Source organism: Toxotes jaculatrix, chromosome 7, assembly GCF_017976425.1.
Source record: "Toxotes jaculatrix isolate fToxJac2 chromosome 7, fToxJac2.pri, whole genome shotgun sequence".
Classification (NCBI taxonomy): domain Eukaryota; kingdom Metazoa; phylum Chordata; class Actinopteri; family Toxotidae; genus Toxotes; species Toxotes jaculatrix.
In genome coordinates, this window is record NC_054400.1 from 10,989,212 (window position 1) to 11,003,791 (window position 14,580).

General features: G+C 40.2%; 1 protein-coding gene across 2 annotated transcripts in view; it reads left to right on the top strand.

Moving 5' to 3' along the window:
* Positions 1-14,580, top strand: part of pde4d (phosphodiesterase 4D, cAMP-specific) — a 175,725-nt gene that overhangs the window by 30,130 nt on the left and 131,015 nt on the right. Inside the window, exon 3 of one of the 2 annotated variants that reach the window (XM_041041853.1) lies at positions 127-365. In XM_041041853.1, coding sequence (XP_040897787.1) covers positions 127-365 — 239 coding nt within the window. Of the gene's footprint in view, positions 1-126; positions 366-7,536; positions 7,836-14,580 lie in introns of those variants that run through there. The other variant, XM_041041852.1, reaches the window with a different exon arrangement.

Sequence of the window (14,580 nt, forward strand, 5' to 3'; positions counted from 1 at the left end):
ATTGTTATTTTCTTCCTTTTCGTTGTTCTCCTGTGAAGAATCTCTGCATGCTTCCTTATTGTGATTCTGATGTGGTCTGCCTTTACTTTGAATTCAGAATTCACCTACCCATTTCTCCTCATCCAGGTGTCAGATGATTCATCCGACTCTCCAGAGCCGGGGCCTGTCACCTGCATGGAGCCCTTCCTGGTGCGGAGGCTGTCTTGCCGGACGGTCCAGTTGCCCCCTTTGGCCTTTAGACAGGCAGAGCAGTACTACTGCGATCGCAAGCCGGAGCCAGACACGGTCACAGTTCCGCCACGGCCCACAACACTGCCACTACGCACCCCGCCACTCATCGCCATCACCTCTGCTGACACTAGCAGGTAGGACGATGTAGATGTGTGTGTGTGTGTGTGTGTGTGTGTGTGTGTGTGTGTGTGTGTGTGTGTGTGTGTGTCTTCTCACTAACAAAATGTCTTTCACTGGAATGGCTAATTAGAGTAGAGCTGAGTAGAGTGGAGTGCTGGTTTGGTGGATCAATGCAGTAGCTGTCTGAAGTGACTGAGGACACATCAGATGCTAAGTACCTGACACTGTGCTTCAGGGTGGAATCAATGCATTTTTAAACATATACTGGTGCTTGTGCAAGGTTTTAATTCATCAGCAACTAACTATGTGTAGTTTACATGATTACAAGCTTTTTTCAAAGCATACCACACATTTTGAGATTTTGTGCTTTTGTTTTCGTTTATGTCAGTTCAGTATAAAAACCAACTTACGGAGACTTAAAGCTTGCTTGCGATATGAAGCCTATTACAATAAACCCTCTTTATGTTTTGAAGTTATGTTATGGCAGTTTCACAAAAATAAATCAGTGAGGACATTGCCAGTCATTTTTGTTTGCCCAGTGGAACAAGCCTGAGCTTGACTGACGAGTTACTGTGGAAGAAATACAATCTTGTCCCATTAAAGAGCCTCAGCATCTCAGCGGGGCTGCGCTGTGTTGAGATTTTATGCCACTGGTTGCTTTTTTGAATGGAATTAAATGGAATATCAGTGAGTAGTTTGATAGTGGCTGTTTGGTCAGCCGTGTTTTTTAGTGTGAAAAATGTCTTTACCCAGAATTCATTGCAAATAATCCAGTTTAAGATTATCAAGAACTAGACAGCTTTGAGCAGTGGATGAATTTAGATTGTCTATATGAAGTTTAACTATTAATTGTGAAATAGACCCCAGAAGACAATCAAACAAGCAAACACGGCTCACATTAAAAGGTTGGGTGGCTGTAGCTCAGGTGGTAGAGGGTCGCACACTATCATAATATTGGTAATCCAGTAGGTTTGTAAGTGGAGGGAAAAAAAGCAAGATGTTTTGGACAAAGATATCTACCAAATGAATGTAATGTAATGAAAAAGGTTGTTAATCAGGAGTCAACTCTCATTTTGCAGATGTCTGAGTGTACCTCATTACATCAAAGAGGGCTTTCAGATCAGTCCCTGTTGTCAGCTGCCACATCATCATAACTGAAAACCCATAATACATGTACAGATTACAGAATGTTCATTGTGATGGATTAATCATCCCACGCAATTTTCAAGTCTCTACAAATTGAGTTTCATACTGTAGTGAAATGAGCAGAAACCAGGGGCTGCCTGGAAGGTACGAAATCATTTTCAGTATGGTTTGGAAAATAGTTGGCAGTAATGCAACGTATGCTTGATGTGTAGTGGACTAATAACATGCAAACCACTGGAATTTCAGTTATCCCTACGTGCTCTAAGGGGTGTGACTCATCAAATAGCTGGGCCTAATAGATTTATGTTTGTCACCACTGTCAGTGACTGATCTTAAAACAGGGAATGTAATTTATCATTTGAAACATGATAAATTACATTCCCTGTTTTAAGATCATAAAAGCAACCTCAGAACCACAGAAAGTAAAAAGAAAGGGAAAAAAAATCTATCCATTTTTGTATTTGTATTTGAAAAATCTTTTGTATTTTCACATTTGATACAGTACAGTAAGTACTACACAGTTGTCTTATACATCACATTTGTTGATTTATTTCTAACTGTAATTATCCAAGCTTTTACGTGACATTTGACCAATATATTGTACAGGCTGTAGACCTTAAAGTCTCTGTTTCAGAGGTTATGGCAGCTATTTTGTTTCCTCAGTTTTATGACAGAGAGAGAGTACAAACAAATGTATTAGAGATGTTGAGCATTGCTTTCAGTGTGCTTTCACAGTCTCTCTGTGCTTGGAAAACATGACCATACAGCAACTGAGAAAAGAATCACACCCTATCCGGAGAATGCTGGAGAATGTATCAGAGTGGTTAAGATGAAGTGAGGTTTGGCAGAGACAGGCACCAAGTCTCCAACCAGCTTGATTCTCTGAGGGGAGACAGAAACAAACATACCAAACAGCATTCTGTATCAAAGGCTGTGGTCCAGCGGGGAAGTCATAATTGAACATAGTGTACAATCCAGACATCGATCCAGACAGTAGGAAATAGCATATAAACTCAGTGGCCAAACTGATCTGTCAGAGGTCACTCATTAGTCAAAGATCAAGTGGTGCTCCTCTAACTTGCCCTTGACTGTGACGGCATGAATTGAAAGGCTCTGTCGCTCGTTATGTGCCAGATGAGAAAGAAAATCCACCAGCTTACTTTTTCATGTGTTGTCCTTCTCTTTCTCTTTGCCAAGGATGATGGGATCTGCAGTGTCTCACAGTATGAATAAACAATAGAGAAATGAGTGGCGGGGTACAGCTCATTGATATGGCCAAAGCTTGTTAAAAGGGCTTTAATTAGAGAATATGTTATAAGGCGCTGTGGACAGACTTTAAACAAGAAGAAATGTGTTATTGACTTGTAGATTTCTTTATAAGGAAACAAGTAAAGCTGGTGTCACTTAGTTCTAAATTACTTTTTCAGGCAGGCAGAGCAATTTTGTTGCACTGGTGTACGACTCTGATGCACACTACTGCTGAAATAGTCTCTGATTCAATACTGCTGCCTAAATGCCAAGAACATGTTGATTCCAGCAAATAACATACTGTATATTTTTGTCTTTGTTTCTGACAATTTTGTCTATAGCTAGGTGTGTCATAGACAAAAGCTGCTACCCAGAATGAAGAATCAGAGTCAATACTGAATAATTTTCTTTCAGTCATTGTGATGATGTCAAAAAGTGACAGGCATTAGAGGTAGAGGCAGCCCATCCTCTCTGAATAACTGTCAGCAAACTTGTACGTGAACTTCAGAGAAGGGCAAATAATTCTCAAGAGTATACAACTGACCACTCTTTGAAAATCATGCTACAGTGGCTGGATAGGGATCAAGTAATTTGAAAGGGGGTTGTGTGATTTTTTTTTTTTTTTTTTTTCTTTTAAGGAAGACAAAGGCACAACAGGCCTGTCGGGGTCTCCTTTACTTCAGACACTGAAGTGGCGTTATTGCCTTTTCTTGCACCCTCTTTTTCTTTGAGGAGGAACTTCAAAATCCAGGTTTTTTTCGTCATCTTGCTTTTCAGAACTATTGCCTGCAGAACCAAAAAAATACACAACCAGGTGTGAAATCAAAGTGTTTTGTTGTGTAATACGGTATATGCTCGACAAGTGTTTGGCTTTGATTATATAACTGGTTGGATTTATTGTAATTCAGCCCTTCCTGACGGCAAAAAGGCCTGCCTATAAAAAACATCAGTCGTGTTCCATCATGTTAACACCACATCAAGCAAATTTGACTGCTTTCATAACAGAACCCACTAAGTATGAGCAATTTTTAAAAAAATGGACTGTAGGGAGGAAAATGGGTGATGGGGAGAATTTTAACAAAGGCCATACATCTTAACTTTGCTTCAAGCTTGATTCATCTATAATTCAGCAGAGCGGTGAGGAAGAAATATACAGCTGCGAAGGATTACAGATGAAAGACGTGCTGCACTAAATGCTCCAACTGCAACTTTTGAGTGAATTCGGTGTCATTAACTTTGTATGCGGCTAAATTAGACTGTCTGCAGTATTAATGCATGAGTGAAGAAGCAGCATAAAATAGTGCACTGTGTCTTCATTAGTTACTCTCATAAAGCGAATACAAAACAATGATTCTGTCCATTAAACAGTATCAGCGCTATTGTGTCTGCCTCTCCTCAGTGACTAGCAAACGCTTAGTATCTACCAACAGTATGATTGCTTTTGTTTAGTCTGTAGCAAGGGTTGAGATTTTGACATAATTTCTGGCCCACAGTGCCTTAAAATACACAAACATGTTATTTGTACTTGCAAGTCCCAAGACAGCCTGATTTGCTGGTACTGTAAATAATGTAAGGTAAATAGTGTTTGAAGTAAGTTTTGTGCTGTTTGCATGCACATGGATGTACATGAATGTTTTTTAATTATAATGAATGACTGTAATTTCATAATCACATTACAGACAAGGCTCACAGAAGAACACAACTCATTACCATCACATTAACAAATGAACCGACTGAAATTCTAACCAACAGATGTTCATTCTGTTATTAATATGAGTGTTTACGTATAACTCTTCACTGAGAAAGGCTGTACCAATATCACTAATAGTGCTGGATACTGGGAATATTAGAACAAAACAAGCACACTCAGTACAACTGATTTCCCTCACATGCATTATGTCAGAGATCAACTGGAAATCAGCAGTTCTTCTCTGTTCTTCTGGTTTTTTTTTTTATTTTTACAAACACACACAGATTCACAGCACTGGCTGGTACTTATATCGATCTGATACAGGTGCTGTTTTTTCTTTTCTAATTAAAAATCTGTACAGCTCACAGTGTGGAACTGATTTGGTTCATTCTTCTGAGTGTAGGGTGGCAAGAGGCTGCAACAAGATGTTACTAAGTAAAGACATTTGTACTCCCTTGTTTCTTTTAGCTATGTGCAAATTTTCAATCCATTCTGGAAGGTTCATATAACTCTGTTGTGTACACAGAAACTGCTTAATGTGAATTGGTCAGATTTGGTTGATAACCTGTTCTGTTAAATAAGGTCATTATTGGCACCAATAGCAATCAAGAGGAATCACTAATTATTGACCGCCCTATAGTTATCTTAGTCATTATCCCTTTATCCCAAAATAACAGTCTAATTCAACCCAAGTAGAAAAGAAAACATGCACAAGAATAACATTTAAATAGCATTTAAAATAAACTGAAGATGAAAGTTGAAAGAAAATTAAATATAGAAATACAGTATTTTCATCATTAAAAGCACTGTATGGCTTTAAGTGCTTAGATTATTGTATTAACAACTGACATCTGTCAACAGATGTTTATGAGTGGCAAACATTTATGCATGGTATGATAATGTAAAGTTGCCCAGTATATTGTTTGGTGAAGGTGACTCCCAGTGCATGCTGGGATACATTCTTCCCCATGACCTTGCAAAGGAACAAACCAATAGAAAGTGAATGAAATTAATATACAAATAAAGGTTTAGGTCAGTTCTCAGTGTGCAGTACTCAGTTTGCTGCATTTGCTGTATCAGTGTGTCCCTGCGGGGATTCAGGGCTGTCACATTTTCAAAAAGTCCAGTTTGAACGAATTCGAACTGACATGTAATTCATTTGGACTAATTTGAACGAAACGCAGGCCGTATCTGAACCTCCCCTCGCTATCTTATGTGTGCTTGCTATCTTACCAATAGTGACTTTTTTTTATGAGCTTCTGGCAGGAGACCTGATGATGAGTATGGTGAAAAGTAGGCAGTAAGGTTGTACAGTTGATATCGCTCTGCTGGTTTCTGGTGCTTCTGCTGCTTCACTTGGGCAGCAAGTTAGTAGGTTAGACCTCAGACTTGTTATTGTTGTGGTCAGCAAACAGCCTCATCTTTTGATAAGCCCATCTAAAGTGCAGAACCCAAAATACCCCAAATACCTTTGGGTTCTGCACCATTTTTATTTGGTAGTTTACTGAAAGGTCAATTGGACATACAATGTGTCAAGTAAATTTTTAGATCAACCCCTGCTGGACTAAAGCCTCAGGACTGTCAATTTTTTTTTTTTTTTTTTTGAACAGGTCAGCAACTTGTTAAATATTTATTTTTCCCATGTTCTAATGAATGTCTGAATTTCTGATATAAAGTGACAGACCTGAAGAGAGTATGGTTAACTTCAGTACAGGTAAACACAGTCCACTTATGAGCTGCTCATGTGTGCATGTATGGCACTCCCATTCTCTTTGCAGTGTGTGCTGTCCTGTCACCATTACACTTACCTGCCACTTCTGTTTTCCGTCACCTTGTTTTAGAGAAGATTACATTTCTGCTGTTAAAGCAGGGGAGATTGCATTCCCCACACTGTACGTTTCCAGAGTAATGAACTTGTGCTGCAAGGGAAGTGTAGGGAGAGGAAGGAAAGAGGGCAGTCTTCCCTGAAAGCCTCTTTTTTCCTTGAAATGATGACAAACACAACAGTGGAGGAGAGATTTAACAAGGTGGCCGGATGTTTGCACTCCCCTTTACCCCTGTGGACATCACAGGCACAGAGACATTCTGTAATGACCCACAGTTCAGTTAATTACTGTGAAGGTGAGCTTATTTTTTTTTACCTGCAATGTGCTTAATTTCTATTAGAAATAAATTCCTCATTTGATAAATTCTATCCCAGTGTATGTCCGCTTCTACAACCCTACAAAAACTTATATTTTTGCGATAAACCTAAATCTAATCTGAACTATTAGATCTTAAAACTGGTTCAGCGTTGTTGTATGATTTGGCCACCTGGCTCTCTGCCCACTCCCACCTCCTGCTTTGCACTCATGGAGGATTTCAGGGGAGGTACTTTGGGTGGGTCCCTCATGTTTAATGTATTATCCTGTTTCCTATATCCCGCCGCCGCTTGTTCCTGCAGCGGGACTTGAGAGAGGAAGAACAGTGTTGTCATGACTGGATGGTTTAACGCATACCGTGCGCCAAGTTAACTACAGCCGCAGGGGTTACAGAAGTTTGCCTGAAATTGTGAAGGCACTATCCGCCTGCCTGGACTGTCCTGTACTGAACATCTCGCAGAGCCGCAGCAACACAGGCACCTTGCTGAAATGGGCGTGTACGGAGAAAGCGGAGAGCACTTGGAAACCAAACTCAATTGAGAGAGTCCCTCCTCGTAGCCTCACTCAGGGACATTTCCAAACCGCAGTAATAGAGGTCCACCTCGTGATGCGTAAATGGATTCATTTTTGGATCTGTCCAATGTGTTTCTGCAGGACAGTGAAGATAAAGTTGATGGAGTTAAACTCATTACGTGAGCTCCCAAAAACAAACTGGACGTGAAGCACCCAGAGTAACTAAAAAAAAGTTGCCTCTATTACTTATAGGTTTATAATTTTGCCTTAGGGTTTTTTTCTTTCTTTCTTTTTATTATAATTATTATTTTTAAAGTAGGCTACACCATATCTTGCAGTCTTGTCAGCTACCCCTCCCTTCACCTTCCCCCAGGTTTTTACATTTGATTGCTCCTAAAGTGTAAATTTCTTCAGTATATATATTTTTAAACCAACGTGGCGAGGAGAATGGACCCTGCCTGCGGAAAAGTGGGGACGGCGTCGTTGGTCGCCGGCGGCGGAACCGGCGTGAGTGCGAAGGCGCCCAAACATCTGTGGAGGCAGCAGAACCAGGCAGCGCTCTCTCCGCTCCACCACGCGCTGGTAGTGCGCAAGAACGACCGCGTGAGACAAAGAGGCTTTTCGGACACCGAGAGATACCTCAACCCGAGGAACATGGATCGGACTTACGCAGTGGACACTGGGCACCGGCCCGGGCTGAAGAAATCCAGGATGTCGTGGCCGTCGTCGTTTCAAGGTCTTCGACGGTAAGGGCAAAAAAAGAGGAAACTGCTTTTCTTCATCTTGTGTCTCTTTTTAATTTCCCCCGATGAAGATGGGCGTTGTTTGCATGCCGGACGCGCGAGAGCCTATCTAGTCCTAACTTTGAGGAGGTTATAGTACATTTTTGGCTTAGTCTGTGCTCGATCTTTGTTTTTCATCACTTTTTTCTATCACGCTGTCAAGAGCATTTAGTATGTGCACTGCTGTACTGGTAAAGAAAGGATGGATAAACTATAAGCTCGTCAGTCGATAGCTGAACGGTGAAAAAAACACGGGAAGCAATTATCAGAAAAGCATTTCGTTTTGTGCCCTTTTTTACTCTTAAAAATACCACATACTCTAACTTATATCGGTTTCATATTCTTATAGTAATGGAGCTTACAGTGGATTACAGTTGGCCGTTTAATTTTGGTCAGAAAGATGTGTCATCCTGCAAAGGATGGCTTAATTTATCAAACAAGAAAAAACAATGAGGCAAAGTCAAAAGAGCAACTGAGTTGTATATGCAAGTATCACAAGCTTTTATGCTCATGCTGGTATATGTTCATTAGGCTATATGTGGCACACCAGGCAGGCAGAGATGTACTTGTAGTGTAGAATCACAGAAAAAAAAGACAAATGGAAATGAAGGGTAGGCGTTGACCAAAGGCAGGTCACAGGAAAGTGACCTGCATGTGCTGTGCCCTGAACACATCACACACAGGCAGCCCTCATGTATCTGTAAGATGATGTTTAGTGATCTTTGGGGATTACGAAACATCAGTAGCCCAGTATTCCTGTTTGCAAGTGAAATTAAACTCTACTCTCTGAGAGAGAAAGAGATACACCACATCATCACTAATACATAGTGACCACATTCCCTGAAATGACCGTCACAATAATATGACTCACTACACATGACAACATGGATAATCTTAGCACACGTATGACAAGTGCTGGGTCTTCAGATGTTGCTTGCACATGTGCGTTTAAGCAGAGCTTCTACTGTAAAAAAATGACGACTGTGATGTTTGCAGCAACAGCAGTTTTAGTGAAGCCTGCTTGCATATAGACAGCCACAAAAGCAGCTCGGTACTCAGACAGCCTGGGTGTGTGGGGAAATGTTTCTGCTCTAATTACTCACTTGTTCTGGGAAAGAGGGAGAAAAAAAACACCAACTGAAATGAAATCTGAGAAGGTCACCTCAGCTTCCCGGCTTAAGTGACTGTTGCGGATGTAAGTTTCTGTCAAACGGCTCCGTTTCCTTTCGTTCTTCTTTCTTTCATAAATTTTGGTTTAGATATGAGTGATATTCGCCTGCAGGTCCAGTCACATGTCAAGTATAGAAAGCGCACTTGCTTGTCTGGCCAGGGGACTGAACGGTCCCTGTCACAGTGGCAGAACAGTCACATGGAAGAGAAGCCAAAGAGAGAGAGAGAGAGAGAGAGAAAGTGAAGGAGAGAGGGAAGGAGGGAGGGAGCGATGAGAGCACAGATGGAGGTGACATTGCAAAGTGGTGTGCTGGGCTAAAACACCCATGTGATGTTAAAGCATTGCATTGAAATTCTACTTTATCCTAACAAAGTGAAGTGTAACCGGAGATACCCGTGCAGTTCAGCTGCACTGAAGATCATTCAGACACCTTTAACATTTCCTTCAGGAGAATAATTAGACGTAGATTAACCCAAACAAATTTCACACAGGAGACTAATTACGTAAGAGGCACATTGCACTCCAGCACATAAACAGGAATACTAACACCAGTCTAAATCAAATTTTGCTCCTTGTACACCACAGCACAGCCCATCTTTATTTGCTGTTGTTTAATAAGGTCATTGGATTGGTTGCGTTTTTAAGTGCATCCCCTCGGTTGTGTGTCTCTGTAATTTTTATTTCAGTGTCTTCTCCCGCTAAAATTTGCAAACGCCTCCATCTAGTGTGGATGTCATTAAACGAGCACACCTTGCGTTAGGGGTAGGAATCATGATATACAATCCTACCACAACACATTGTTCACAATAACAATGCAGGTGATAATTCGATTCACATCATATTGCAAGACAATCAGAACAGCATCTGTTGCGTGAAAGCCAGACAGCTGCAGTTAAAATGTGTGTGGTAAAGGGATACACCCCTGTCTCAAAGTGATTCAAGTCTTTTCATTCTGGGTAAATTACATTTATCTGAAACTAAAAAAAATAGCACAGTGGCTGTAAAATCCATAATCTATTGTTTCATAAAAACAGTATTGCTTGGCATATTTCCTTATTGATCGTATCATGAGCGTATGAGCTATCCCAGCATTTACTCGCAGTGCTGTGTTTAAAAGCCTTTCTACGGCCTTTGAAAACATGCCATTAAGCTATAGCTGCTTGACAAGATAGACTAATATAGCTAACTCCTCCTCTAGACTTGAAGGCTTTTTAGCGTGTAGTCAGGATTTCCAGATACTCTTAAGCCTACACAGAGCCGTTGCATAGTGCATGTGTTGCTTACATTTAAGAAATGCCTTTGATCGACTTTTCCAATTAACAGGGCTGCAGCAGGTCACATGTCTTCACATAAAAAACTCAATGCATTGAAGCTTTTGCTGCAAGTCAGATAAACAAGGCATATTTCCTGATTTGTAACAGACAGACATAAACAACTTCTGAGGCATGGTCCCTGTAGGAAAAGCTCCAAAGAAAAGCCAGCTACTTGCTCAACACATACAGTTGATATCCGTCTTATGTATAGAGAGAGACAGCAAATCTTTCCCTCAGAGGACTGTAAGACATTGCTGTGTGTGCCCGAGCGGCTGGTTTGGCGCAAGGTCCAGCAGCCCCAAGGTAAAACACATCACCCAAATGTGTCACAATCTAGGCTGGGCCCGGATGCTGCTCAAGGCTTCTGTGAGACCTCAGCAAGAATCTGGAGTATCCTTTGATGGGGAGATGGCATTTCTCCCATTCCTCTCCTGCTGCTTGCTTGTCTCTGCCATGGGGACACTGCAGGGGGGGTTTCTTTATCTGTGGAGATGTCAGTGAAGAGGAGGATCATGATTTCTCTTCTGTCTGTCCAATCGCAATCAAGATTTGGCAATTCAGTGGGTGGAAAAGGAAATGTCAAAACCAAAAACATTTAAGCAGGGATGGGAGAAAAGATGGAAGGTGCTCTGTCTGGACATTTTGTGCCATCAGCAGCAGCGGATTGGCAAACGTACCCCTGTCCTCTCACTCTGCATTGTGTTTAACGGCCGTTGATTTTCCTCCTCCTCCTCCTGCTGTGACTGCCGTTGCCAGAGTGAGGTTTTTAGCCAGTATGAAGCGTAACCCCCTGGCTATGTCATTAGATCCCAAGGGTGTTAGTGAGCGAGGCAGGAACTGCCATTGGGTACATGGCTATATATATCCTCAGTCTTGGCCATAATCACTGTCATACTGCATAGGCTGTTACAGAACTGGCACAATACACATCTACTGTATGGCCAGAACATGCTAATGAACACGTTGCTGACATGGTACTAAACTTTCCATTAGCAGAGATCAGCATCAAATATCATAGCTTGGGTAATGAACCGGGTCATGAGTGATAATTTTTTTCAATCTGGGAGATTTCCTATTGTGTTTAGTGTCACACAATAAAAAGCAGGCAGAGCTGATAATTATGTGAAAGGCAGCCCCTTGTCTGGGTCTTATTGACCTGTTCATTCAAACGGAAGGTGTATTGAGTATGTTCTTCAGATGAGCTCTGTGACTTACCCGGGCTTTGAAAGATGAACATGTGCCTTAGGAAGTTAATGATGCAGACATATTGAAGTGGGAAGTTAATTTTAGTCCAGCAAACAACTTAAGAGAAAGCCAAAAGGTCAGTCATCATATGGGATATATTAGATTTACAGGCAATAGTACTGCAGGCCTGATCCTTGCCAAAAGCGTGATAACCAGTTGACAGTAAGGCTGGTACTGTTTAAACTTTGTGAGTCTGCATGTGTGTGTCATGATGGCTAAATGTGGTGCTGGAGATGAGAATCACCACAGTGGTGGTTTTGAATACTTTGACAAGTTTTCAGAGAGTAGAGAGTTTAAAATTTTGATTGAAAAGTTACATAACCTCCATCTAAATCACCCTGCTCCATGGATATACACTGACCTCTCTATTGTTTTGCATTGAATTTTCCGTGAAATCAGTAATGGCTGCATTTTATCACGGGGTTAAGTGAGGGTTTTAAAAACCTTTTTTTAAATGGTTCTTTGAGCAATTTAAATAAATTATTGTAAGTTGAAAAACAAGTATCTAAACAAGTATCTGTTGTTTATTGACATTCCTTTTTTATTTCATTCAATTAGTAACACATTAAAAATGTCAGCTTAAGAGAAGCACAAAGCAAGTCCATTAGACTTATTGGACAAACATAACATGAGACCATCGATGGTGCCTGTCACCATGTACGGCCTGTACAGTTTCATTATTGCGTCTTCCACAGTTGTGATTCTGTGGCAGTGACAAAGTTGGTCCACAGACAGACATATTAACAGGCTATGCCAAAACATTCAGTTTACTGTAATGTAAGAGAAGGAAAACAAGCTGGTTCCACCATTAGAAAAGCTGGTATTTAAAAATATTTAATAGTTTTCTCTTGAAAAATTACATAAACGATTAACAGATTCTCTAAATATTTGCCAGTTAATTTTTTGTTTATCAGCTAATATTTATTTATATATTTATTTATTGCAGCTCTACTGAAGACAGTCACCCTCAGCACACGACAAATTCCAGATACTAACCTTATTGATCACAGTAAGGTTTCACTCTATAGGGCTGCATTCACCATCTGACCTGCAAATAACAAATTACTTAAATTATTAAAAATGTTGTGACCACCTGAATAAACAAAATAAGAAAAGACTGAACAAACACCTTTCGGCATAATGCAGTCCATTTTTGCAGACCAGAACTCTGCAAGGGAACCACTGCAAACATGTCAGAAGAAATATTGTCCTCCTATTTGGATCTACTTAGGCTGATGATCAGGTTTTTAATTTATTTAGTTTAATTAAAGAAACTCTGTGTTATCAGTTCTCTTAAGATACAGTAGAACTTCTGCAGATTATCATCAGGGCCTGTGCAGCTTACCATTTCTTTTGGCGTAAGTTTGGATTTCCTCAACAGCAGGCACAGGCTCTACAGGTTACTTCAGGTGCCATGGACACAATCTGGTTTGACAGCTTGTTGAATCCCCTGATGACGTCTTTGTCTATATCAGTGTCGAGCAGTTCTGATGCTTCTTCAAGTAGATTAAATAGAACATAAAGTTTGCTTGAGAATACTAGACATGTTATGAGCGTTCAGAAGCAGGAGAAGGATAATTTCAAAACACATTCAGTGTATTCAGATATAAAATGCACTGCATCTGTGATTGTTTCATTCAAAGTCTGTGTGTCATACTGGGGAGAAATTAGCGTCTTAATGTAAGAAGTGCTGGAATTTCTCAGAAAAGGAGGTATTCAAATAATGATGTAGTTATAAATAATAGCCAGGGGACAACATCAACAAATAAAAGCCAACTGCCAATAGAGACTGGGTTAAAAAAAAATAAATAAATAATAGGAAGGTAGGAGGAAATAGCCTACTGCAATAGCTCATATGCTTAATCTGGTATAATGCCCTTTTCCACTGCACTTGCTCCATCATAATTTTATACTCACGCTTATTATAGAGAGGATATTACCATACTCTGTAGCTCAGAATTTCTCTTTTTTTTAACAGAGGAAAAAAAAAACTAATTAATTCAGTGTTTAAAAAAACTCTCCACATCTGGGATAGTGTGACAATGGAATTCTCCTACGACCTCTTCAGTAGTGTGTTGACGAATGGAGTGTGCTCTGTACTTCTGTATTTTCCGGACGTGTTGATGAATGATGATGTTGGGCCCCACCTTTTGGCACTACCACTTCATCACTGCAATATGCTGGTCGATACATCTTTGGTTCTCTCCATCATCCATTGTTTCAGTTTGCTGAGTAGAAAATCATATCAATGGCAAGTTTTGGTTAAGATTTCAATATCATGCATCTCTATGCTTAAACACTTACCAGCTGTCAAAACTTTGTAATTGCAGATGAAACTTACCTTATCTTTCTTAGGAAGGACTCAAGGTTGAACATCTAATGATTTTTTTTCCCTCCCCGTGTTTGGCACAGAGTTTTTATCTCATTTTATCTATCTCATTGACATTCAATAAATGCTTTCTTTTTTTTTTTAACTTGACTCAGTGACTCATGCAAAGCATCCTAGAAAGACAGAAAGTTGGTTAGTTTATACCTATTGTCTAGGTATATTGAGCAGGTAGCCTATTTGGTACTGTGAACAATATTTAACTTGCAAATTAAATAACATTTATGACATTCCAACTGCTAGATGTCAACAGCTTTCATCATCAAGTTTTTACTGACTACGTTCTTGCAAGTGAAATGGCTGTTTCTGACAAGGAACAAGAACAGTGTCACAGACGTGAAGTAGCCTTCACCGTTTGGTGTCCTGTATTTTTACAATGCTTTGTAGTGACCACAAGGTGACAGGTTACCTGGCAGTATGCAAATAACTTATTTTGTTTTATTATGTTACATTCTGGCTGCATGAGTATAGTAATGTAAGTAATTTGATCATTGTCATCCTAAGAGCTCTTAAACAAAATTACAAATTTCTTTCTTATATCCAAGACATTCAGGGCTTCAGATCCACAACTTTCCTTCGGAAAAGGGAATTTGA